This window comes from Salmo trutta, chromosome 16, assembly GCF_901001165.1.
Source record: "Salmo trutta chromosome 16, fSalTru1.1, whole genome shotgun sequence".
NCBI lineage: Eukaryota > Metazoa > Chordata > Actinopteri > Salmoniformes > Salmonidae > Salmo > Salmo trutta.
Genome location: NC_042972.1, coordinates 29,086,386 through 29,108,877, shown reverse-complemented (window position 1 = coordinate 29,108,877; position 22,492 = coordinate 29,086,386). Strand labels below are relative to the sequence as shown.

The window sequence follows — 22,492 nt, the reverse complement described above, 5'->3', positions numbered from 1 at the left end:
ACCTCTCCCTCTCTCTTTCCCCACCTCTCCCTCTCCCCACCTCTCCCTCTCCCTTCCCCACCTCTCCCTCTCCCTTTTCCCCACCTCTCCCTCCTCTCCTTTTCCCCCTCTCCCTCTCCCTTTCCCCACCTCTCTTCCCCCCCACTCTCTCCCTCTCCCCACCATCTCCCTCTCTCCTTCCCCACCTTTCCCTCTCCCCACCTCTCCCTCTCCCCACCTCTCCCTTTCCCCTCCCCTCTCCCTTTCCCCTCCCTCTCCCTTTCCCCTCCCTCTCCCTTTCCCCACCTCTCTCCCTTTCCCCACCTCTCTCCCTCTCCCCACCTCTCTCCCTCTCCCCACCTCTCTCCCTCTCCCCACCTCTCCCTCTCCCTCTCCCCACCTCTCCCTCTCCCCACCTCTCCCTTTCCCCACCTCTCCCTCTCCCTTTCCCCACCTCTCTTTCCCCACCTCTCTCCCTCTCCCCACCTCTCCCTCTCTCCTTCCCCACCTCTCCCACCTCCCCCTCTCTCTTTCCCCTCCCTCTCTCTTTCCCCTCCCTCTCTCTTTCCCCTCCCTCTCTTTCCCCACCTCTCCCTCTCTGACATGGCAGAGGTGAGGATGTGTGCAGAATGAGAATCTCATCTCTCTTCTGTAAAGCTGTGAAGCGTGTCACACGTGAGTCTGTGATAGATACCGAATGCGTGAGTGTGTGTACAGTATCAGTTGGTATGTACGTGTAGTACATGTGAGCGTATGAGTCTGTATGCATGTGCATGTGTATGCATGGTGTGTTTGCTTTACCAGCGATCCAGTCCACAGTGATGCCCTCCACCCTGCCGATGCCGTTGGTCACCACGTCTTCTCTCCAGGTCTGGTCTCTCTTAGCTCTGCTGATGGTACTCAGTCCCATGTCCACCCAGTAGATAGTGTCATTGTCTGGAGGGGAGACATTACAGGAGAGTAGATACTATACCCATCATACTCATTAACAGGCTCATGTGGAATGAATCTACCATATTGTCTGGATTCAGCATATTTTCATGATGTCTTTCCTCACTACTGATCTACTGTGGTTATATATAGTGTTTGAAAACCCCTCTCTCCAAGGTGGCTGTGTGCGTGTGTGTGTCCATACCTGCATGGAAGTCTATGCCCACGGCCAGGGAGGTGCCCGACATTGGCACCAGAGCATCTGACTTGTCCGAGGGATCCAGGGGGATGCCACGGATGCCCTCATGAACAGAGTAAAGCAGGAAAGAGCCCACACCTGAGGCCAAGTGAAAAATTACCCAGAGTTTAGGATTGGATATACAGTTACAGGCAAATATATTGGCACCTTGCGCTTTCCATAAATTATTCCCAATTTCTTCTAAAATAAGTTGAAATTGAAAATGTGTCCACACCATTTTATTGGATTTTCTATAAATTTCAACAGGTTTTTTTCCAGACAATTAGAATGAGTTCTTCCCCACAAAAGGGCTTTGTTAGACAGAAATACTCCTCAGCACCCCACTCCCCCCTCAGACGATCCCGCAGGTGAAGAAGCCGGATGTGGAGGGCCTGGCGTGGTTACACGTTGTCTGCGGTTGTGAGGCCGGTTGGATGTACTGCCAAATTCTCTAAAATTACGTTGAAGGTTGCTTATGGTAGAGAAATTAACATTAAATTCTCTGGCAACAGCTCTGGTGGAAAATCCTGCAGTCAGAATGCCAATTGCAGCTCCCTCAAAACTTGAAATCTGTGGCATTGTGTAGTGACACAAAACTGCACATTTTAGAGAGGACTTTTATTGTCCCCAGCACTGTCATGATCATGCTGCTTAATCAGCTTCTTGATATTCTACAAGTCAGGTGGATGGATTATCTTGGCAAAGGAGAAATGCTCACTGACAGGGATGTAAACAAATTTGTGTTCAACATTTGAGAGAAATAGCATATGCGCATATGGAACTTTTCTTGGATGTTTTTATTTCAGCTCATAAAATATGGGACCAACACTTTACATGTTGCGTTTATATTTTTGTTACTTATAAATAAGTTATTCACAGTGGGTGTGTGTGTGTGTGTGTGTGTGTGTGTGTGTGTGTGTGTGTGTGTGTGTGTGTGTGTGTGTGTGTGTGTGTGTGTGTGCGTGAGTGCGTGTCTCACCCTCGCAGGACTGTTGTCCACTCCTGAGGCTGTATCCAGCGGTACACATGCAGGCTCGTGTGGTGGGGGAGGTGGGCAGGCACAGCTGGGAACAGTCTCCATTGTTAATACTGCACAGATTAGTGCCTGGAAACACAACACAAAAACAAACATGCTGAGGAACCTGCACCCACACACACACACACACACACACGTGTCTACTTTTATAGAATAAAAACAAGACAGATATGTATTTGCACGGATAGATTAAAATGCTTACTTATAATCTAGTAGCAAGCGAACACACACACACACACACACACACACACACACCTTTCTGCACAGTCTCGTTGTAGATCTTCATGTGCATCATGGGAGATGTGCTGTTTCTCAGGACCCTCCAGTTCCCTCCGTCGCTCTTGTCACAGGTTCCTATCTGGTCAGTCCCCTGGTCCGCCCACCATAGCTTCTCACCTACATACAGCACACAACAGCCAATCGCAACATTACATTTCATCTCTTTACACAATTGGGCCAATCAAAATGACCCATCACATTCATACTCCAATCACACAAATAATGAAAGTTGAGACCTACTGTAGCAGCCATAGGTGAGTATTCAAACACTTCAGAACCGAAAGAGAAATGCAGCTAGAAGGCAGAATGTACAATCCTAGTAAGAGAGGAGCCATGTTATGCACCCATGATGGCCAGAGCTGTGGCCTTCGTCAGTTTGACTCCCTCCAGAACCTCTAGACCCGAACTGTCCAGCTTACAGCGGCTGATGGTACTGTTCCCTGAGCTGACCCAGTACAGCTGCTCTGTGTCAAAGTCTATGGACAGACCTGGAGACAGAGGAGAGACGGAGAAAGAGGTGATTACGATGATCCCAGATGGCAAACTATTACCTATAGTGTACTACTTTTATCCCAGAACCACTCACCCACTGGGCCCTTCTGATTGGTGAAGAGGACAGTGTGGTTGCTGCCGTCAGTGTTGGCCATGCTGATGTTGTCTCCATCTGTCCAGTACAGCTTCCTGGAACACAGAGACAAAATGTCATATCATGCTACTGAAAGCACTACTGGAAAAATACCTTTTGTTTGTTCGACTTGATAGCACCTAATAGTCTGTATTATCATTTTTAAATGTGTGAAAGCTGTTAATTCAGTTCACAAACACACAATAAGGCAACACATCAGAATTTGTGAGAAAATAAATTGTGGTGCAAAACTAGCAAAACATTCAGCAGCCTAGGCCTAGCATGGCCTACATTTGGTGCCTGTATATCTACTGAACGTCTTCTTGACAGATGGAAAGGTAGTTATACAGCTAGTTTACAATCTATGTAAAAACCTCAGTGTTTTAATAGCAGCATCTTTCATTGGGTATAAAGTACAGGAGCCTGCTCTTACTTATTGCAGGGTCAAGGCTAGTTTAGAACAGTGTGGGTGGGTGGATGTTGATTGGGTTAGGCCAAGCAGGAAGCATGTCAGTGGGGCTGGGCTAGTGTAGAGTCCTGCTGCAATTCTATTTCACTGCAGTCAATTAAATGCAACATGAATGGCTTCACTTTCTCTCCATTTATTCTGGGGAATTCTAAAACTCTCTCTGTGAGAGGCATAATATTCAGGCTACACACAAAAGTGGGCGGAAACAGGCACTCATAAAAACAAAACACATATACAGAAACATATGCAATCAAAGACTTCTATGAAACACTAATGTACACTCACAAAAACACACCTGATGCGATGCCTATCTAAAAAAAACATAGGGCAATTCATGTGTATTTGTGATTACTTTAGCATGGGTGTCACTATTTAATACCCCCCCCTTCCTCTCAAAAACAACCACTTCCACCGCAGCCTGCATTTGTTTAGTTCTCATGCGTTTCAATACAGTTCCTGAAAACAATTGAAACCTAGTCTCTCGTCTGTCTTTCTCTCCCCCGACCCCCCGACCCCCCTTTCCCTACCCCCTCCTGTCCTGGATTCATTCTAGGCAGTGCTTCTGGTTTCCCCCATGCAAGCAGCACAGCCCAGATGGGAAACTTTCCTCAGCTCAGTAAGTTTCTCAACAAACGCATAAAAAACTGAAGAAAAAAAACCCAGAGGCATTCTCAAAGAAAATATCCTCTCTCTGTCCGCCCCACGCATACTCACAAACACACATCGACAAAGTAGAGCACACACATACAAACACACAAAGAGAAACACACAATGTCTGTTAGTGATTTTAGGAGCGGCTATATGCCTGCTCAGCCATTGTCTCTTTAAAAAGACAGAAAAGGAGCAAGAGAGATAAATAGAGTAATAGCGAAAGAGAGAGAAAAGGAGTGAGAGAAAAAGAATGTGTAAGAGAGAGAAATATAAATTAAGAGAGAGGAACTCAGGAAAAAGAAGGAAAGAGTAAGATAAGAAAATTGAGATGAAAGAAATTGAGACACAGAGAGCTAGAATGGGGCCAATGTGTGACGGTGTGTAAAACATGTATAAGTGCATTCTGGCTCTTAACACAGCAGCAATCTGTTGAGAAAGAGAGAGAGAGCGAGGGAGAGATGAAAAGGGAAAGATGAGAGGAATTGAAGTCCCGTCTAGAGTGGGAGAGCTGGCTGATCTTTGCTAGAGGTCAGCCATCATCTAAACTACCCTTCCTATCAGTGGGGAGCCTGTCTGACAGCCAGATGGTCTCTGTGTGTGAGTGTGTTGGGGGTGTGTTGAGGGGGGGGTTCTACCTACCCCAGTATGGGGTGCAGCACCAGACAGTGGGGTTTATCCAGGCCCTGGATGACAGCGTTCTTAAAGGATCCATCCAGTCTGGCCACGTTGATCTGTTTCTTATTGGCATCGTAACTGGTCCAGAACAGGTTCCTAGACACCCAGTCTACTGCCAGGCCATGGGCGTTGGGCAGGTCTAGGGGAAGACAACACAAAAATATGCAATTTCATTAAAGGAATAGTTCATCCAAATGACACAATTACATGGTGAGTATCCTTGTCCAAAGAAACACCTAATGTCCCTTTGTAATTTGGGTGAACTATCCCTTACTGATAGCCAATTAGAAAACCTACATGAACATTTTGACTGATTGACTCATTCATTCTATAGGTATTTCATTAGTTGACCCCAAGTAGGTTAGATATTTCCACAGTATATTCCCTACCAGCAGACACCACAGTCTCCACTCCGGTGCCGTTGATGAAGGCTCTCTTGATGGTCTGGGTTCGGACGTCTGACCAGTAGATCCGGTTCTCCAGAGCGTCATAGTCCACCACGGTCACGTTGTCTATGTCTGGCACGGTGAAGGAGATGATGTAGTTATAGTAGGGGTTGTCTATGTCCACTCCCCTGATCTCTGTCTGACGGGCATACAGCAGGAACTGACGGGACTCTGGACGGGGCGAGAGAGAGGGAGGAGAGGGGAGTTAGGGAGATAGTTGGGGTAGAGTGTGCGTGTTAAGATGGTCTGATTGCATGGGCATACAGTGGGAACTGACTGTAGGAGAGGGGAAAAGGGTAGAGGCTTAAATTGTGATGAGTGTGTGCGTGCAAGTGTGTGTGTGGTGTGTGAAATGTCTTTGCCACTTACGCATCTACTCAATACAATCCCCCACAATAACAAGCAGTTAGGACCAATGTTCCCTCTAATTCTTTTCAGCACTGAACAAATTTCACGTCTGCTGAGTGCAAACTTGAACGTTGTGAAAATTCTGTACAACTTCCAGCGCAGGTTGACTGTGAATAGTAAGGCTGTACCTGCTTTAAGTTACAGTTTTAACAGTGGCCAAGTAGACTACTGTGGCTATTTGATCATAATGTAGGCCTACTAGAGTGGCCTACCATCAACACAGAAGAAAATGCATCCCATAACATTTTAACATGGAAATAGCTGTTCTATCATTCAGCCTACAGTATCAGCCAATGGGTGGTGTTCAACGTAGGTCTACAATCCATGAGACTTTTAAACAAAACATGCAGGGCTTGACATTAACCTGTTTATCCACTTGTCCTTCAGACAAAGAAGTGACTGAAAATGTTGTTGTTTGATGCAAGAAACCACTTTACAAAATAAAATGCATCATTAATCCCATAGTATTATTACAGAAAATCAGATTAATTATGTTACCTTCTGCCTATTGGCTACTTGGCTTATTCAAGCACGTCTCAAAAAACAACACTGCCCCTTTAAGACAAAAAAAGCTATTTTCTTTACTCACTTTTCAAAGATGGCTAGAAATGCACACATTTTGTAGGAAGTAATCACTCCCCCATTTCTGACTACAAATGATCTATAACTGGGCTAATAACTCACTAACTAGTAAAGGATATGAACAAACGTTGGAGCTAGGATGACAAGCATTTCGCTACACCCGCAATAACATCTGCTAAATATGTGTATGTGACCAATAACATCTGCTAAATATGTGTATGTGACCAATAACATCTGCTAAATATGTGTATGTGACCAATAACATCAGTTAAATGTGTATGTGACCAATAACATCAGTTAAATATGTGTATGTGACCAATAACATTTGATTTGATTGTGCACACGTGGCTACATGTAGCTCTCGCTTTGATCTCAAAACAATCTACTGACGACCACGCATACTGTAAACACAGTGAATGGTACGGATCCATATATGGCTGTGGTCGATTTGCATATACTGTAGGCCTACAGCAGCTCTGATTGGTTATGCCGTACCGGTCTGTGTAGAGTAGGGGCCTGAGTCAAGCCTGACAATATAATAGAATCCTACTCCGATGTGTTCTGCCTACAACACAATCTAATAAGAATGGAACAATGAAATCATCTCTTGCATAAATGGTGTTGTTTCGGCATGTTGCACTGAAAGTGGCTAATATTGAATTGATTCGATCACAATTGCAACAGTAAAGGGAAACATTGACAGTGCTAACTAACGGGGAAAACGCTAGAAAGATGTGTGGGCAGCTAAGCGGGAACATTGATCAGGAGTGAGGAGCGTGTGTTTATGGATTGTACTTGGCAGGCTGACTAAATGGCAGAGCCATGACTGTGTTCTAAATGAGTTCAGTCAGCGTTGATGCTATAATGATATCTACATTAGTCTGCACTGTGGCATTCCCATGTGTGTGTACCGTGTGTGTACCGTGTGCGTGTAGAGGTGCAGTATTGACTCTTCTCAGCCTTTCCAGATCAGATATCCCAGGTGTGTGTATGGTGCTCTAGGTTGTGAATGACAGAGTTGTGGTGGATGCCTGCATTAAACAGTGTGGGCCTCCATTACACCACAGATAATAGAAACTGCTATCCTGAATACTAAACACAGTGTGACGCGTGCACACACACACCCTTCAGTTCAGAGACACGGCCTAAACTCCTCAAACTGTCTTAAGTGACATAATCCTGTGTGTGTGTGTGTGTGTGTGTGTGTGTGTGTGTGTGTGTGTGTGTGTGTGTGTGTGAACTGTGAAACAAAGCCATGGCTCAGGAGAGTGATCCCACTCATGAGGGATGTTTCTGGTGGATGTGTGTGTTCCCTATGGAGTGAGGGTAAACCTCTGTACGTGGGTAAACCTCTGTACGTGGGTAAACCTCTGTACGTGGGTAAACCTCTGTACGTGGGTAAACCTCTGTACGTGGGTAAACCTCTGTACGTGGGTAAACCTCTGTACGTGGGTAAACCGTTCCTGTTGTACAGTCTTGCGATAATACTAACAGTGAATCACACACCCTGAAGCACAGAGATGATATGAATCACTAGCAACAACTCCATCTCTCTGCCAAGCTAGAGGAGGAGACAATCTGACAACTCCATCTCTCTGCCAAGCTAGAGGAGGAGACAATCTGACAACTCCATCTCTCTGCCAAGCTAGAGGAGGAGACAATCTGACAACTCAGGGGAGGAGGAACAGCAGTTTAGTGTCTCCTTGCTGCTGTAGCAGGTGTGTGTGCATAATTCAAGTACTAGGTGTGTTTACCGTAGCAGGTGTGTTTGTCTGCTCCCAGCTTCATGAGGTGAGGGCAGGCACAGGAGAAGGTCTGGTTGTAGTTGATGAGACACAGGTGAGAACAGGGACCCATCTCATCGTTAGCTGCACATGGGTTAGGAGCTGTGTGGAGAGAGAGAAAGAGAGAGGGCGAGCGACAGAGAAAGAGAGAGGGCGAGCGACCGAGAGAGGGCGAGCGACAGACCGACCGACCGACCGACCGAGAGACAGACAGACCGACCGACCGACCGAGACAGACCGACCGAGACCGACCGAGAGACAGACCGACCGAGAGACAGACCGAGAGACAGACCGAGAGACAGACCGAGAGACAGACCGAGAGACAGACCGAGAGACAGACCGAGAGACCGACCGAGAGACAGACCGAGAGACCGAGAGACAGACCGACCGACCGACCGAGAGACCGACCGACCGAGAGACAGACAGACCGAGAGACCGAGAGACAGACCGACCGACCGACCGACCGACAGACAGACCGACCGAGAGACAGACAGACAGACCGACCGACAGACAGACAGACCGACCGACCGAGAGACAGACCGACCGACCGACCGACCGACCGAGAGACCGACCGACCGAGAGACCGAGAGACCGACCGACCGAGACACCGACAGACCAAGAGAGAGCGACCGACCGAGAGACCGACCGACCGAGAGACCGACCGACCGACCGAGAGACCGACCGAGAGACCGACCGAGAGACCGACCGAGAGACCGACCGAGAGACCGACCGAGAGACCGACCGAGAGACCGACCGAGAGACCGACCGAGAGACCGACCGAGAGACAGAGAGCAGGGGAAAGAGAGTGATAAAAGAGAGAAAGTGGTAAAGAGTAAGCATACAGAAAATGCAGGGTGGTAGAGAAATAAATGGGAGGAGAAGGGTGGGAGTGAATGAGATGGGGAAAGGAATAGGTTGTGAGGAAATATATATTCAATTCAATTCAAGGGCTTTATTGGCATGGGAAACATATGTTAACATTGCCAAAGCAAGTGAGGTAGATAATATACAAAAGTAAAATAAACAATAAAAATGAACAGTAAACATTACACATATGGAAGTTTCAAAAGAATAAAGACATTATAAATGTCATATTATTTATATATACAGTGTTGTAACGATGTACAAATGGTTACTGTACAAAAGGGAAAATAAATAAGCATAAATATGGGTTGTATTTACAATGGTGTTTGTTCTTCACTGGTTGCCCTTTTCTTGTGGCATTCAGTATGTGCATATAAAACCCCTCTTTCCACAGGCAGCAGGCCTATCTGTTTCATCCATTAATGGATCGTTTTCTGAGTGTGGCCATTTTGAGGGGAGAGGTTGTGACAGGGGAGGTCAGATGCTACCACTCTCCTGTATGACAGATGGACTTAGAGAAGCTGTCACTCTGACTCTGGTCTCTCTCCAGAGAGCAGTGGCAGCAGTATGGCCTTGTGGGCAACACTCATTTACATACAAGGTCATTCAAGGTAGGTAATACTGTGGTGACCCAAAGCAAAGTAGCTAACCTCTCTTAAACATCATTCATGTGTGTTACCAGGCGTGTGTGTGTCCTACCCTGAGGCTGTCTGGAGGGATGGTAGACTTGCAGGTCAAAAGGTTGTGTGTTGGTTCTCTGGATCACGGTTACATTGTTGCCGGTCCACTTATTAGCCTTGGCCAGTGTGTTGGTCCTCCAGTCCGTCCAGTAAACCTCTCCCCCGTACATAGTGACTGCGAATGGGTGCGACAGGTATTCGTGTCCCCTCAGAACCTCGATCAGGCCGGAACCATCGTATTTGGCTGAGTAAATAGCATCTGACCTGGAGGAAGAATGGAAGACAATACAGTGATTTATGACAGCTTGCATATGTATGGTGTGTGTGTACAGTGTGTGTTCTCTCTGACCTGGCATCGATCCACAAGATGCGTAGTTCTAGGTAGTCTACAGTGAGTCCGTTGGGCCAGCCCCCGTTGCCGGTCTCCTTATGGATGGTTCTCCTACCCTCCCCACTCATAGAGGCTGCCTCGATCCTTGGCATACTGGCATCCCAGTCAGTCCAGAACAGGATCCTACAGAGATAAGGGAGGGGGGTGCTTCAACTTTAACTTCGTGCTCCAGTAAACACAAAACCAATGACTCAGGTCAAGACCCTGTTTTGAGCCATGTTTTAGATCATTCCTAGCCTGGTTCCAGAAGGGTTTGTGCTGCCTTTCCAACTCCTATGGTCATTGTCAACATTGGAGTTAGCAACACAGCACCAACAGATCTGGGACCAGGCTAACCCATTCCCAGCAGCGTGCTGGTTCTCACCCATAGCGGGGGTCCAGGGCGATGGCCCGGGGGTGCTCCACCTCCCCAGCCAGCAGAGTGGTCCTCATGGTTCCGTCCAGCTTGGCCACCTCTATCTGGTCCAGGTTACTCTCCACCCAGTAGATGTTCTCTGCTATCCAGTCCACCGCAAGACCCTCTGGAGTGGCCAGGCCATACTGGATCACCACGTCAAAACTGGTCAGAGCTGGGGGGGGGGGGGGGGGGGGGGGGCAGTGTAGGTAAGTTGATTGTGAAGCTTTGTTGTGTCATTCCCCCTTACTGTAGACCTATTCAACTCTAGTCATTAAAGTTGTCAGTGTGTCTGACCAGTCCCACGTCTGGCCAGTCCCACATCTGGCCAGTCCCACATCTGGCCAGTCCCATGGACATCAATCACACGCAGAGACTTTGTAATGCCAATGCAGCCCCGGCATATCTAATGATGACACCTACAAAGCCACAACTCTCCCTACTACTGACAGGATGTATCCTATTCCTGTTTGGGCCTGAGCAAACGTCACGACATCAGGAGCCAGAGCAAATAAAAAAAGAGAAGTAACACTTATTTTCATCCTTCTCTCTCACCCATTCATTTTCCTTCCAGCTCCCTAATCAAAGAGAATGGTCTAATCATCAGACTAGTCATCATTCTGACTGGAGCACGCACACACTCGTTATTCCTTCCTACTGTAATGAGAGGGCCTCATCTATAGAGCCAGAGCACAGAAGCTCTGGCTCTATAGATTGATTAGCTTTGCCTTTTTTATGGTAGCGGTTTAGTTTTGATTGATTGGCTTTGCCTGTTTGGAAAGTGACAGTGTGGTTTTGATTGATTAGTTTTGCCTTCGGCGTGTAGCTGGACCATCTGCTTTGTTATTTACTAGCAACTTCCCCTCAGGAGTTGTAGGACTAAAGGCTGCACAACAGTACAACTACGATTCCCAGCATTCCCCGCTGTAAAGGCAATTGGGAAATGTGTCATGAAAGCTGGAGTACTACGCCAAAGACAAAGAGATGTGAGAACACTGCTTATAAACAAACTAGTGCTAAAAAGTGGAGAAGAGACTTACCTCCGTTCTCTGACATTTTGCCGCGGTAGATCTTGTCCTCCACCACATCGGTCCAGTAGAGGGCATTCTCTGCCAGGTGGAAGTCCAGGGCAATAGTGTTCCTCAGGCCAGGCACCAGTACGCTGAACTCCCCTTTGTTCAGGTCGATCCGACGGATCTCATGGCGGTTGGAGAAGATGATGAAAGGCTTGAAGGGATCTGAGGAGAAGACAGGAGATCACATGATCATGGTGATATAGTGGTGCTTGTTGGTGGCTGCGTTGGGATCCCTGTATCTACTTTGCGCCCAGTGCACCCTCCCCTCCCCCTCCCTCTCCTCTTGCACAGGTATGCTTAGTGGGACCACTGAAACCACACAGCTTCCTGCCAAAACACCCCATCATCTCTCTCCAACTCACACTCCTCCTTCACTCACTCACCTCACTCTCCTCCTTCACTCACGTCACTCTCCTTCTTCACTCACTCACCTCACTCTCCTCCTTCACTCACTCTCCTCCTTCACTCACTCTCCTCCTTCACTCACTCACTCTCCTCCTCCACTCTCCTCCTCCACTCACTCACTCTCCTCCTTCACTCACTCACTCTCCTCCTTCACTCACTCACTCTCCTCCTCCACTCACTCACTCACTCTCCTCCTCCACTCTCCTCCTCCACTCACTCTCCTCCTTCACTCACTCACTCTCCTCCTTCACTCACTCACTCTCCTCCTTCACTCACTCACTCTCCTCCTTCACTCACTCACTCTCCTCCTTCACTCACTCACTCTCCTCCTTCACTCACTCACTCTCCTCCTTCACTCACTCTCCTCCTTCACTCACTCTATCCCCTGAACCAAAACAATTCCTGGAAATGTACTGTACGGCCTCCTCTTTCACCTGTCCTCCTTCTCCTGCCCTTGCAGGTCCCAAACCCCAATATCTTTCCCTCACCCACCATGCGTTGACACACCTCACCCTCTGAGTGTTTTATTCTCATGATCATTAGATTTCTCAGCTTCTCCCCCTTTCTCCCTTATTTCACTCCAAACCACCATCTGACCAAATCCCCTCTCTACTTCTCCTTTCCTACCCTCCCCTTCCCTCCCTCCTTCCCTCCTCACCAGTGCTCTTGCAGTTCTCCTGGTCAGGCTCCAGTTCCCAGCCCTCGTAGCAGGAACACTTGACACTGAACTTGTCCTGCTCACAGCGCTGGCTGCACTTGAGGTGTTTGGCGCAGAAGCTCTGTATCTGACAGGTCTTGTTGTTGGAGTCCAGCTCCATGCCCAGGGGGCAGGAACACACCACGCCCTCCCCGGGGGCTACCGTACAGTTATGGCTGCAGTCCCCGTTATCCAGTGAGCACAGGTCTGCAGGGAAAAGGGGAAAAAGAGAGATGGGTGTTAAGAAGAGAGGTGACACTGAACAAAACAAATGGGTAACACTGTTCTTGAGCTCTCTGTCATGATGGACACACAACACTGTCATAATAATGACATAACCGGTATCATAAACATTCATGACAGCTCAAGGTTTTTCTCTGGCCCGTTGGTGTCAGCAGTGGGGTCCTTGTTCCATCTTCCAGTGCACCATGAGTAATGTCATTTTTAATAGCAGCAGGTCTTACCACAGAGTTTCTCGTCAGAGCCGTCGGGGCAGTCGTCAGTGCCGTCACACAGCTTCTCAGCGGGCAGACAGATGGTGGAGTCATTGGCACACACATGGTGAGAGAGCTTACACACCAACGCCTCACAGTTGTCTTCATCAGAGTGGTCCTCACAGTCACTGTCCCCGTCACACACCCAGGCCTTACTGATACAGCGGGCTGGGGACAGGTCAGAGGGGAAAGGTCAGAAGTCTGACCTTACAGGCAGACGCTGTCCACAACAACAAATATGCCAAACAGTTTTTCACAGCAGCTAAAACCAAATCCAGTTCTTCATCTCCACCAGATAATGCTAAGCTATCCATTTCAATATTGTTACAGTTATGTTTTACAACCAGCAAATAACTCAGTCATCCATTCTCTCCCCTCTCACTTAGAATCCCCTCATTTCCTCTTTATTGATGTGACACAACCATCCCCATTCTCCTCACCAGAGTCCCTGCAACCAAACTTGACGGCAGGGTCACACATGTGTGTGACGCCTTCGCAGTTCTTCTCATCGCTCAGGTCCATGCAGTCTGTGTCCCCGTCGCAGCGCCAACGCATGGGGATGCACAGGCCGTCCATACGACACTGGAACTCATCCATGTGACAGCCACCAGGAGGACGCGTGGCTGGGGAGGGAGAGAGGGGGACGAGGAGTTTTAGATCACTACAATAACACTGAAACAACACCTAAACAACATGAACAGAAAAGGAAATGTAACAAAACATCATACTCTGAGCCCTTGTTATAAGCTCTAACTTTTTCTTGGTTAGGTCACATCGTTAAGAAAAACTGAGGGCCCTGCTGTTTGTAGAATTCATATATTTTCAGCATTTTGTAAAAGTTTGCTGAGCTGGCTGAATTCGAGTAACGGTAATGAAAGATGCTGTACGATGTCATAGTGAGTGTGACAATCACAGGCTTCATTAGGACAGAGCTCTCACAGCACACAGGCTTCATTAGGACAGAGCTCTCACAGCACACAGGCTTCATTAGGACAGAGCTCTCACAGCACACAGTCATCCACTACCTCTACTCTCTCCCACTGTGGTGCTCCAATGGCAAACAAGCACACCATCACAGGGAACACATTTTAACAGAACATCATGCTTCAATGATGGACACAATTAACGCACTATTCACTCAATGAAAAATCAAAAGGGACTGGCAAAACCAATAAACAGCTGGCATAGTCAGACCCAGATGGCATACGAAGGCTATGGTTTTGGCATGTGTTGTGGACCTCAGCGGTTAGTAGAGGCTTGACAATTCCATGAGACAAAGATGGTGTGCTCCATTTATACACACACAATACATCAAATCACATCATTAACAAAATGCTGACATTCACTTACAACCTGGCACGGCTAAATGAATGGAAATCAATGACCCAGAGATGCCCACGAGTCAAGGGTTGGCAGTGTCCCAATGCCAGGCTGACGCAGAGCACTGAAGGGTACAGCTTTCACACAGAGACCATGCTCCAGTGCATTAGCAATAGAGCCATCAGTGACATTGGTGATTAAGGGAATCACCGAAAGACTCAGACATCAAAGGTCAAAGAGGTGGGAAGGTAGATGTGTGCGTGTGTATGCGATCATGCACGCATGTGTGTATTCACCATAGACCGTGTGTGTGTATGCCACACAGTTGGAAGCACAGAATCGTCTAGAATGTCATCGTATGCTGTAGCGTTAAGATTTCCCTTCACTGGAACTAAGGGACCTAGCCCGAACCATGAAAAACATCCCCAGAACATTATTCCTCCTCCACCAAACTTTAGTTGGCCCTATAGTACACATTTGGGCAGGCAGCGTTCTCCTGGCATCCGCCAAACTCAGATTTGTTTGTCGGAAATGTTTAGAAATGGTTTCAAAAGTATATATATAAAAAATAAATATCACATTTACTTAAGTATTCAGCACCTTCGGCAGAAATTACAGCCTCGAGTCTTCTTGGGTATGACGCTACAAGCTTGGCACACCTGTGCTTGTCCCGAAGCCACTCCTGCATTGCCTTGGCTGTGTGCTTAGGGTTGTTGTCCTGTTGGAAGGTGAACCTTCCCCCCAGTCAGGTCCTGAGCACTCTGGAGCAGGTTTTCATCAAGGATCTCTGCAATTTGCTCCATTCATCTTTCCCTCAAACCTGACAAGTCTCCCAGTCCCTGCTGCTGAAAAACATCCCCACAGCATGATGCTGCCACCACCATGCTTCAGAGTAGGGATGGTGCCAGGTTTCATCCAGACGTGACGCTTGGCATTCAGGCCAAAGAGTTCCATCTTGGTTTCATCAGACCAGAGAATCTTGTTTCTCATGGTCTGAGAGTCTTTAGGTGCCAGTTGGCCAACTCCAAGCGGACTGTCATGTTCTTCCGTCTGGCCACTCTACCATAAAGGCCTGATTGGTGGAGTGCTGCAGAGATGGTTGTCTTTCTGGAAGGTTCTCCAATCTCCACAGAGGAACTCTGAAGCTCCATCAGTGTGACCATCAGGTTCTTGGTCACCTCCCTGAACAAGGCCCTTCTACCCCGATTGCTTAGTTTGGCCAGGAGGCCAGATCTAGGAAGAGTCTTGGTGGTCCTAAACTTCTTCCATTTAAGAACGATCGAGGGCACTGTGTTCTTGGGAACCTTCAATACTGCAGACATTTTTAGTACCCTTTCCCCAGATCTGTGCCTCGACACAATCCTAACTCGGAGCTCTACAGACAATTCCTTCGACCTCATGGCTTGGTTTTTGCTGTGACATGCAAGGTCAACTGTGGGTCCTTATATTGACGGGTGTGTGACTTTCATGTCCAATCAATTGAATTTACCACAGGTGGACTCCAATCAAGTAGAAACATCTCAAGAATGAAAACAGGATGCACCTGATCTCAATTTTGAGTCTCATAGCAAAGGGTCTGAATAAGGTACAAGTATCAGTCAAAAGTTTGGACACCTACTCATTCCAGGGTTTTTCTTTATTTGTACTATTTTCTGCATTGTAGATTTTATTTTATTTAAGCTTTATTTAACTAGGCAAGTCCGTTTAAGAACAAATTCTTATTTACAATGATGGCCTACCATGGCCAAATCCTAACCCAGACGACCAATTGTGCGCCGCCCTATGGCGGCGCACAACTGTCCCGGACAGTTGTGATAATGCCTGGAATTGAACCAGGGTCTGTAGTGACGCCTCTAGCACTGAGATGCAGTGCCTTAGACAGCTGCGCCACTTGGGAGCTAGAATACTAGTGAACACATCAAAACTATGAAATAACCAAAAAAAGTGTTAAACAAATCAAAATATATTTTAGATTTGAGACTCTTCAAAGTATTCACCCTTTGTCTTGATGACAGCTTTGCACACTCTTGGCATTCTCTCAACCAGCTTCATGAGGTTGTCACCTGGAATGCATTTCAATTAACAGGTGTGCCTTGTGAAAAGTTAATTTACGAAATTTCTTACCTTCTTAATGCATTTGAGCCAATCAGTTGTGCTGTGACGAGGTGGCATACAGAAAATATCCCTATTTGGTAAAAGAGCAAGTCCATATTATGGCAAGAACAGCTCAAATGAGCAAAGAGAAATGACAGTCCATCATTACTTTAAGACATGAAGGTCAGTCAATCCTGAACATTTCAAGAACTTTGAACGTTTCTTCAAGTGCAGTCACAAAAACCAGCAAGCGCTAGGATGAAACTGGCTCTCGTGAAGACCGCCACAGGATAAGCTCATTAAATTGCTGCAAAGAAACAACTACTAATGGACCCCAATAACAAGACGAGACTTGCTTTGGCCAAGAAACACGAGCAATGGACATTAGACAGGTGGAAATCTGTCCTTTGATCTGATGATTCCAAATTTGCGATTTTTGGTCCCAACCGCCGTGTCTTTGTGAGATGCAGAGTAGGTGAACGGATGATCTCCACATGTGTGGTTCCCATCGTGAAGCATGGAGGAGGAGGTGTGATGGTGCTTTGCTGGTGACACGGTCAGTGATTCATTTAGAATTCAAGGCACACTTAACCAGCATGGCTACCACAGCATTCTGCAGCGATACGCCATCCCATCTGGTTTGCACACCTGTTATTTGAAATGCATTCCAAGTGATTACCTCATGAAGCTGGTTGAGAGAATGCTGAGAGTGTGCAAAGCTGTCATCAAGGCAAAGGGTGGCTACTTTGAAGAATCTCAAATATATTTTGATTTGTTTAACACTGTTTTAGTTACTACATGATTCCATATGTGTTATTTCATTGTTCTGATGTCTTCACTATTATTCCACAATGTAGAAAATAGTAAAAATAAAGAAAAACCCTAGAATGAGCAGGTGTTCTAAAACCTTTGACCGGTAGTGTGTGTGTGATACACACACACACACACACAAAATAAAAAGGTATTCACGATTTTCACGTGTCAAATCAATGTGTTAAAGTGCTGTAGGTTTATTTTTTGATAGATGGAGAAGATGGTATGCTCCTTTTGAAAAATGTCAAAGGTAATCGAGGAGAGCTGGCGAGGAGAAGGAATGTGGACGGAAATGTGATTGTTTGAAATGAGACGGTCCTTTTCAACTGTGTGTCATTCAGGAAAATGACGTTTACATGGGTAGAATGGCAAAATAAATGTGTAGAGCCTCAATGAAAAGGTGGCTATCGAGGAGTGAGGAACACTTTTCGAATTGACACTCTCCTTGACCAATCAACCACTTATTTGGTTTCCGGGTCATGGAGAAGAGAGGACAGAGGCGAGAAGATGGAGGACAGACTTTTCCCAAATGAGAAAAGGCCCAAGTCTATTTCATTGTGAAGGTGTATATGTGTATGAGCATGAGTGTGTGTGCGTGTGTGTGCACGCACACGTGTGTAAAAGATCTGTGTGAAAGCTCTTCCTGAGGCATTCTGCCTGCCTGCCCTCTGACCAGTAAAACCTCAGCATTCCCTGTGCACTGTGGGGGGAGCCAAACCTGGACAAGCCCATTAGCCAGCACCACATGGGAGGGAGCAGCGGGCTGGCTGGGATCCTAGTTCTCTGGTTGCAGGACACAGTGTAGGTGGCAGATAAAGATATGCTTACCCAAAACTACCCCGATAGTCTATCATATGAACTTTTCGGTTTCTCATCAAATACTTTGTTTCTTTTGGTTCAGATCCTACGTAACAAAAGTAATAAAGTGATTTGGAGTATAGATAGTGAGGCTGTTTCCCCAAGTCTTAAAAATATGTTAGAAGGAGATACAGTACCAGCAAGTTTACAAGCTAGATGGAGAGATGGTGTAAAGTAGTGTTTATGACGCAATTACATGTCTGTTGCACTGCTTGGGACATGAAGTACTGAGGTTTCAAACAGTCAATGGCTATCTATAAGTCCACATCCTGTCATTTAAGTAGCCTATAGCACATACATCAATACGGCATTAAGTTGTCCCGGTTGGTGGGTTACTGAGCTGACACTCACCTTGATTGGTGCAGTTGGCGTGGGTCTCGTCGCTGTAGTCTCCACAGTCATTGTCCCCGTCGCAGGTCCAGTAGTCGGGGATGCAGCGGCCGCTGTTACACTTGAACTGGGCGCTGGAGCAGGAATGGCTGCAGCCTGCCTCATCACTGTTGTCCCCACAGTCGTTGTCTGTAAGGCAAACACAGTCAAACCGCTACATCACACCAGTCATACACACAACATACACTGACTATAAGGAAAGGCTAAAACAAATCACCCAGGTTATATGTACCTGGTCATTTATGTTAGTTACGAAGAACACTGTCAATGTCAGTGATCTCTACACTCAGACAACATTCAAGTCAAAGTAAATAGCTGTTAGAACTATTGTTCACAATGCAATTCCCATTACTCTCCACAACATCAAATACATACTCACATACAAAACACTTACTATAATTCCCATTACCCTCCACAACATCAAATACATACTCACATACAAAACACTTATTACAATTCCCATTACCCTCCACAACATCAAATACATACTCACATACAAAACATTTACTACAATTTCCATTACTCTCCACAACATAAAATACATACAAAACACTTAAGTACATTTACAAATGAATTTCAATGTGAGAAAAAGGAGAAGAGTAAAATAATCACAGAAACTGCATATGCACCATGAGTGAATGTACCCAGCACTCATACATTGAGCTTGGCAGCAGAGGAGATGCTTCCCCAAACCCTTCCTTGTCTAAGCACTTCTAACAGGGAGGTTCTTCTGGTAACTAAACCTTCATATTGTCCACTGTCAGATAAATAGACAGCAAGCACACTATTACAGATAATCGAATTGGTCGTTCCTCAACCTATGTTCTCTCGGTCTTTGATTCTTGTCCAATCCAACTACAATAGAACATGTATTTCTACTGCATAAGTAGAAGCAGTATCATTGAATTGAGATGAATAATGAACTACTGTTAAAGGGTAAAGCTGTAAGGGAAGCAGCTCTGGTTCTCCCTATAGTAGCATGTCTCCCCCTCCCTCCGGCCCCCCAGCGTTGGCTGTGGTGCATGTTGATCTATCTAACCAGTCGGGTTCGGACAATTCAACTCATCAGAGCCGTCCCCAAAATCACTTTCTGAAACAAAGAAACCAACGGAAAGACAGCGGAGTGGGCGCACGGCACGACAACAACACACATGGAACAGCAACACACATGGAACAACAACACACATGGAACAACAACACACATGGAACAACAACACACATGGAACAACAACACACATGGAACAACAACACACATGGAACAACAACACACATGGAACAATAACAGAAGACACAATGAGCCAATTAGAGAAGAAACGCACAAACATCCTTGCCAAATAGAGAAAAGAAAGCTTGTAGCAATAAGGAGGTATGAGGACACCAAATGATGTGTGGCAGCGAGCCAGTGATAAAACTGATAACGACTGGGAGATGCAAGCACACACAGTAGGTCGAAGATGAGGGAGAGACACTCACCATTGTCACAGCGCCAGTTGATGTTGATGCAACGTCCGTTATTGCAGGTGAACTGGGTGAGAGGGAAACAGGTGGGGTAGGCTGGATGGAGAGAGAGAAAGAGAGAATGGAAGAGAAAGAACCGAGCAGTAACTAACTACTTTACATGCTATAAACATTACAGTTCCCGGTTGCCCTGTGGGCCTGGGTTTCAGTGATACGGTATTGTGTTTTGTCTTTTAATGGAAGACAATGTTCTGTGTGTTGTAGCATAAGAGAAACATAAGGGTCAACGGGTTAAAGGTGACAGTGAGGCAGGTGACCTACCACATGATGCAGGCTCGTCTGAGCGGTCCCCACAGTCATCGTCCAGGTCACATGTCCAGGAGATTGGGATACAGCGACCGCTGGCACACGAGTACTGGTTGGGGGGGCAGGTGCGAGCTGAAGGTAGGAGTTGGGGGGGGGGACACTGAGATTACTAAACAGTTCTCCTCAGGAGAATGACTTCAATAGGATGTTATTAGGTTGTCCTTGGAAATATTATAACAGTAGTTGGATTCATGGGAAATGTCAAATGGCATATTGAACATTGAGACTACAGTCCATGTACACTGGGCAAGGCTGAGAGAAAGGTCAGCCCTCAACAACCATTGTCTGAATGGTGAGTGAGTGAGTGAGTGACAAATAAAGGAAATAAAGTGTGCGTCTGTACAGAATATGTGTATGAGTGTGTTACGTACTGTGTGTGCACCGTATGCAACTGTGTGTGTGTGTATGTCTGTGAACATCCTACCAGAGCAGGTGGTGTTGGACTCATCCTCGTCTTTGCCACAATCGTTGTCTCCATCACACAGCCAGCGCAGCGGGATACAGCGGTTGTTCTGACACTTAAACTTATCCGTGGGACAGGTGTGCTGGTCTAGAGGGAGGGACGGGGTGAGAAGAAAAAGGTAGTATGGAGGGATGGATTGATGGAGGAAGGATAGAGGGGGAGAGCAGGGGTACAGAGTGTAAGAGACAGACAGGCTGACTAGGCTTGTGTTTGTCTGGAAATGGAACCTGTCTGCAATCTGACTACGAACAGGCCAAGCTTTTTCCAGAACCACCAACACACACACACACACACACACACACACACACACACGAAAGGTAGCTAGCTGTTCTACAATCAGTGTGTGTAAACTCACGGCAGAGCTCAGGGGCCTCGTCACTGTTGTCCAGACAGTCGTTGTCACCGTCACACTTCCATCGCTCCTGGATACAGCGGTTGTTCTTACAGGCAAACTCCCCGGGCTGACACTGAGGAGGAGGGATGTAGGACGGGTTGACTGGGGGGGGGGGGGGGGGGGGGGGGGGCGCGTTAGAGCGAGAAGTTGAGCATTCAAATAACACATTTCCCCCAAAAAGCTAAATGAGTGGAGCGGGACAGTGAGATAGTAGCTAATATTCTGTCACATCTCAGCAGTCGACAACACACACAAACCCTGTCAAAGCCAACATGAGCACAGTATGTGTGTCAGGTCTACTGTCAGTCCCTAATCCCGTCCCCCTCCACAACACAAACATCTGAGCTGACTGCTCCATGAGTAAGAGGGATTTCTATTTGCATACTATATACACACACAATTGTTCTCTCGCTCACGCTCCCTCACACACACACTTTGACAGTTCAACTTTGAAATAGACAGTTTCATCCTAGGCTAATCTCTATAAACCCTGATGATGGTAGCATGTGACAAAATTCCCTTCCACATGATTTATCACACACACATTGTGAGACTACAGTATTACATTTAAACTCCTGCTCTCCTGTAGCTGACCCCTGCTCCCTGAACTCTCACCTTTACAGCTGGTGTTGTCTCTGTCATCCAGTTGTTGGTCCTCTGCACAGGCACACTGTCTCCCATCAGGGATGGCCAGACACAGACTACTGCAGCCCCCGTTATTCACACGACACGCATTAGAACCTGTACACAGACAGAGAGCGACACAGCGAAACAGAGAGCGAGCGAGCGACACAGCGAAACAGAGAGCGAGCGAGCGACACAGCGAAACAGAGAGCGAGCGAGCGAGACAGAGGGCGAGACAGAGACAGAGGACGAGACAGAGACAGAGGGCGAGACAAAGAGCAAGGGGGTAGAGAGATATGTTCAGACATTAATGTGTATTATCTAGGGGGATGGATGGATGGATGGATAGAAGGGTAGGTGTATAGATGGATGAACAAACTAGTGTCCTGTACCTTGCTGCTGCTGGGCGTCATACATGCGGATCTCGAAGATGGGTGGTCGTTCGTTGCGGAGCAGGGAGACTGTCTTGGTGACCTGGTCCAATTTGTAGATGCTGCCACTGCGGTACTCGTTCCAGAAGAGGAAGTGTTTGTAGTGACACAGGCCAAAGGCGTGGTTCAACTCCTGACCCTCATATATCGTCTGATAACAACACAATACAGGTGTTGA

General features: G+C 46.9%; 1 protein-coding gene across 1 annotated transcript in view; it reads right to left on the bottom strand.

Annotated features, from left to right (window-relative positions):
* Window positions 1–22,492, bottom strand: part of LOC115149800 (low-density lipoprotein receptor-related protein 1) — a 170,711-nt gene that overhangs the window by 36,128 nt on the left and 112,091 nt on the right. Inside the window, exons 14-36 of the mRNA XM_029692627.1 lie at window positions 22,276–22,465; window positions 21,875–22,000; window positions 21,221–21,361; window positions 20,827–20,952; window positions 20,358–20,474; window positions 20,052–20,132; window positions 18,540–18,707; window positions 13,544–13,726; window positions 13,074–13,271; window positions 12,571–12,816; window positions 11,472–11,669; window positions 10,402–10,606; window positions 9,996–10,160; window positions 9,666–9,910; window positions 8,073–8,204; window positions 5,272–5,499; window positions 4,847–5,021; window positions 3,049–3,143; window positions 2,807–2,950; window positions 2,439–2,579; window positions 2,127–2,252; window positions 1,115–1,246; window positions 695–915 (exon numbers count right to left, since the gene is read on the bottom strand). Of these exons, the coding sequence (XP_029548487.1) occupies window positions 695–915; window positions 1,115–1,246; window positions 2,127–2,252; window positions 2,439–2,579; window positions 2,807–2,950; window positions 3,049–3,143; window positions 4,847–5,021; window positions 5,272–5,499; window positions 8,073–8,204; window positions 9,666–9,910; window positions 9,996–10,160; window positions 10,402–10,606; window positions 11,472–11,669; window positions 12,571–12,816; window positions 13,074–13,271; window positions 13,544–13,726; window positions 18,540–18,707; window positions 20,052–20,132; window positions 20,358–20,474; window positions 20,827–20,952; window positions 21,221–21,361; window positions 21,875–22,000; window positions 22,276–22,465 (3,783 nt within the window). The remainder of the gene's footprint in view (window positions 1–694; window positions 916–1,114; window positions 1,247–2,126; window positions 2,253–2,438; window positions 2,580–2,806; window positions 2,951–3,048; window positions 3,144–4,846; window positions 5,022–5,271; window positions 5,500–8,072; window positions 8,205–9,665; window positions 9,911–9,995; window positions 10,161–10,401; window positions 10,607–11,471; window positions 11,670–12,570; window positions 12,817–13,073; window positions 13,272–13,543; window positions 13,727–18,539; window positions 18,708–20,051; window positions 20,133–20,357; window positions 20,475–20,826; window positions 20,953–21,220; window positions 21,362–21,874; window positions 22,001–22,275; window positions 22,466–22,492) is intronic.